The sequence below is a fragment of the Corapipo altera genome, unplaced genomic scaffold (genome assembly GCF_003945725.1).
Source record: "Corapipo altera isolate COAL_440 unplaced genomic scaffold, ASM394572v1 60035, whole genome shotgun sequence".
NCBI lineage: Eukaryota > Metazoa > Chordata > Aves > Passeriformes > Pipridae > Corapipo > Corapipo altera.
Genome location: NW_020887871.1, coordinates 1 through 3,503, shown reverse-complemented (window position 1 = coordinate 3,503; position 3,503 = coordinate 1). Strand labels below are relative to the sequence as shown.

The window sequence follows — 3,503 nt, the reverse complement described above, 5'->3', positions numbered from 1 at the left end:
GCCCATGACCTCTCCCTGTCGGCCCCGCCCCGCACCTCCAGCCCCGCCCCTTCCACTGGAAGCCCCGCCCTCTGCTCCGCCCCGGGAGGCCCCTCCCCCTCCTCCGCCCTGGGGGGCGTGGCCGCGGGAGGCCCCGCCTCCCCTCATTGTGGAGGAGGGGGCGTGGCCTCCGAGGGCGTGTCCGGAGGTGGGGGCGGGGCCGGAGGGGAGGGGGCGGGGCCTGACCCGGCGCTGGAGCGGCGCCTCCTGCTGCTGCTGTCGGACCTGGCCCTGCCCCTCCCCCGCGACGCCGCCGCCCTCTGCGCCGCCCTCCAGCAGGTGAGACACACCTGGGTACACCTGGGTACACCTGGGTACACCTGGGTACACCTGAGATACACCTGGGCACACCTGGGATACACCTGGGATACACCTGGGTACACCTGAGATACACCTGGGCACACCTGGGATACACCTGGGCACACCTGGACACACCTGGGATACACCTGGGATACACCTGAGATACACCTGGGATACACCTGGGCACACCTGGGCCCACCTGGGTACACCTGGACACACCTGGGATACACCTGGGTACACCTGGGATACACCTGGGATACACCTGAGATACACCTGAGACAAATACAGCCTCACCTGGGCACACCTGGGAAACACCTGAGACACACCTGAGACAAATACACCTTCACCTGGGTACACCTGGGACACACCTGGGCACACCTGGGACACACCTGGGTACACCTGGGACACGCCCTTACCTGGGCACACCTGGGCACGCCCCCCACCCCCTCCCCCCAGGTGTGCTCAGGTGCGCCCAGGTGACCCCCTTGTCCCCTCCCCTCCCAGGGCTCGGCCCCCGCCCCGTCCCCGGCGTCGGTGGAGAGCCTCCTGCAGAAGTTCGCGGCGCAGGAGCTGATCGAGGTGCGCCGGGGGCTCCTCCCCGACGGCCCCACCCTGGTCACCTTCGCTGACCACGCCAAGCTGGCCGCCATGACCGGCCTGGTGGGCGGGGCCTCCCCCTCTTCCAACAAGCGCCACGCCCGCCCCGAGGAGGAAGGGGAAGGGGGCGGGGCCGGCGGGGAAGGGGGCGGGGCCGCGGGGGAGGGGAAGGAGGCGAAAAGATGGCGCCGGGCGACGGCGGCGTCGTCCGACGTGGACCTGGAGATCGAGAGCCTGCTGAGCCAGCAGAGCACCAAGGAGCAGCAGAGCAAGAAGGTGGGCGGGGCTGAGGGGGGGGGGGGGCCGGGGGGGGGGGGGGGGGGGACTGGGGGCGGTGGGCGGGACCATGAGATGGTGAAGAACGTGGAGGTTCCTCAAGGTTTTTGGGGCGCCAAGATGGCGGAGCGGGAGGTTGGGGGGGGGACCCCCAAGGTGGTTTTGGTTGCCCCAAGATAGTTTTAGTTGCCCCAAGACAGTTTTGGTTGCCCCAAGATACTTTTGGGAACCCCAAGATGGTTTTGGGCACCCCAAGACAGTTTTGGTTGCCCCAAGATAGTTTTGGTTGCCCCAAGACAGTTTTGGTCGCCCCAAGGTGGTTTTTGGGTGCCCCCTCAGGTGAGCCAGGAGATCCTGGAGCTGCTCAACACGACGACGGCCAAGGAGCAGTCAATCGTGGAGAAGTTCCGCTCGCGGGGGCGGGCGCAGGTGCAGGAGTTCTGCGACCACGGCACCAAGGAGGAATGCGTCAAGGCCTCAGGTGCCGAGCGGCCCTGCCGGAAGCTCCACTTCCGGTCAGTCCCGGGGCCGGGATTTTGGGGACGTTCTCCGTGGTTTTGGGGGTCTTTTCCATCCTCCTCGCTCTTCTCTGGTTTTCGTTTTCCGTCTCTGATCCGTGGTCTTCGTCCATCTCTCCGCATTCTCCTCTTCCATCCATGACCTCGTGGTCTTCATCACTCTGTGTTTTCCATCTCCTCACGTTCTCTTTCTCCGTCCATGACCTCATGGTCTTCATCACTCCATGTCTTCCTCTTCCATCTCCTCACGTTCTCCTCCTCCATCCGTGATCCCGTGCTCTTCCTCCATGATTTTGTGGTCTTCATCAATCGATGGTCTTCCTCCATGTTCCCATGTCCTCCATCCATCCATGACTCCATATTTTCCTCCATCTCCTCACATTCTCTTCCTCCATTCACGATCTCGTGGTCTTCATCACTCCGTGTCTTCTTCCTCCATCTCCTCACGTTCTCCTTCCTCCACGACTCCTCTTCCTCTCTCCACGTTCTTTCCCCATCATCTCCCAACACCCCCTTAAACCGCCCCCCCCAAACGTGGTGCCTCCCCCCCCGCAGGCGGATCATCAACAAGCACACGGACGAGTCTCTGGGCGACTGCTCCTTCCTCAACACCTGCTTCCACATGGACACCTGCAAGTACGTCCACTACGAGATCGACGCCTGCGCCGCCTCCTCGCCGCCGCTCAGCCCGGCCCGCGCCCGGCCCCGCGACCGCAGCCCCCCGCCCGACCTGCCCCGCGGGCCCCCCGCCGACGCCGGCGCCGACCGCCTCTTCCCCCCGCAGGTACCCCCTCCAAAAAACGGGGGGGTTTGGGTGATGTTCCCTCGCTTTCCCCGTGGTTTCGAGGTGGTTCTCTCACTTCCCGCCGTTTTTGAGGCTATTCCCTCGTTTCCCGCCATTTTTGAGGCGATTTTCCCATTTCCCGCCATTTTCTGAGTCAATCCCTTCGTATTCCACCATTTTTTTAGGCAGTTCCCCCACTTCCAGTCATTTAATGAAGTAATTATTTTATTTCCCGCCGTTTTCTGAGTCAACGCTTTCATATTCCACCGTTTTGTGAATCGATCCCTTCAGATTCCACCATTTTCTGAGGTCATTCCCCTCGTTTCCAACCATTTTCTGAAATACCTCCTTTATTTCCCGCCGTTTTCTGAGGCAACTGCCTTTATTTCAAGTCATTTCCTGAACTAATTACTTTACTTCTCACCATTTCCTGAGGAGATCCCCTCATTTCCCACCATTTTCTGAGGTAATTTTGTTAATTTCCCGCCATTTCCTGAGGGGATCCCCTCATATTCCACCATTTCCTGAGGGGATCCCCTCATATTTTACCATTTCCTGAGGGGATCCCCTCATATTTTACCATTTCCTGAGGCGATCCCCTCATTTCCCGCCATTTTCTGAGGCAATTTCATTAATTTCCCACCATTTTATGAGGCGATTTCCTCATATTCCACCATTTTCTGAGGCAATCCCCCTCATTTCCCGCCATTTTCTGAGGCAGTTTCATTAATTTCTCGCTGTTTTCTGAGGCGATCCCCTCACGTTCCCCCATTTTCTGAGGCAATCCCCTTTATTTCCCGCCATTTTCTGAGGCGATTTTGTTAATTCCCACCATTTTCTGAGGGGATTTCTTTATTTCCCACCATTTTCCTGAGGCGATTTTGTTAATTCCCGCCATTTTCTGAGGGGATTTCTTTATTTCCCACCATTTCCTGAGGTGATTTTGTTAATTCCCGCCATTTTCTGAGGGGATTTCTTTATTTCCCGCC

The 3,503-nt window shown here is 59.4% G+C and overlaps 1 protein-coding gene across 1 annotated transcript; it reads left to right on the top strand.

Moving 5' to 3' along the window:
• Positions 1-3: 3 nt before the first annotated feature.
• Positions 4-2,514, top strand: METTL3 (methyltransferase like 3; the record flags this gene model as incomplete). Its single annotated transcript, XM_027632921.1, has 4 exons — positions 4-318; positions 844-1,212; positions 1,552-1,727; positions 2,286-2,514. Coding segments are annotated over 4 exons (1,089 nt in total), but the record flags the coding sequence as incomplete, so codon positions are not given.
• Positions 2,515-3,503: the final 989 nt, after the last annotated feature.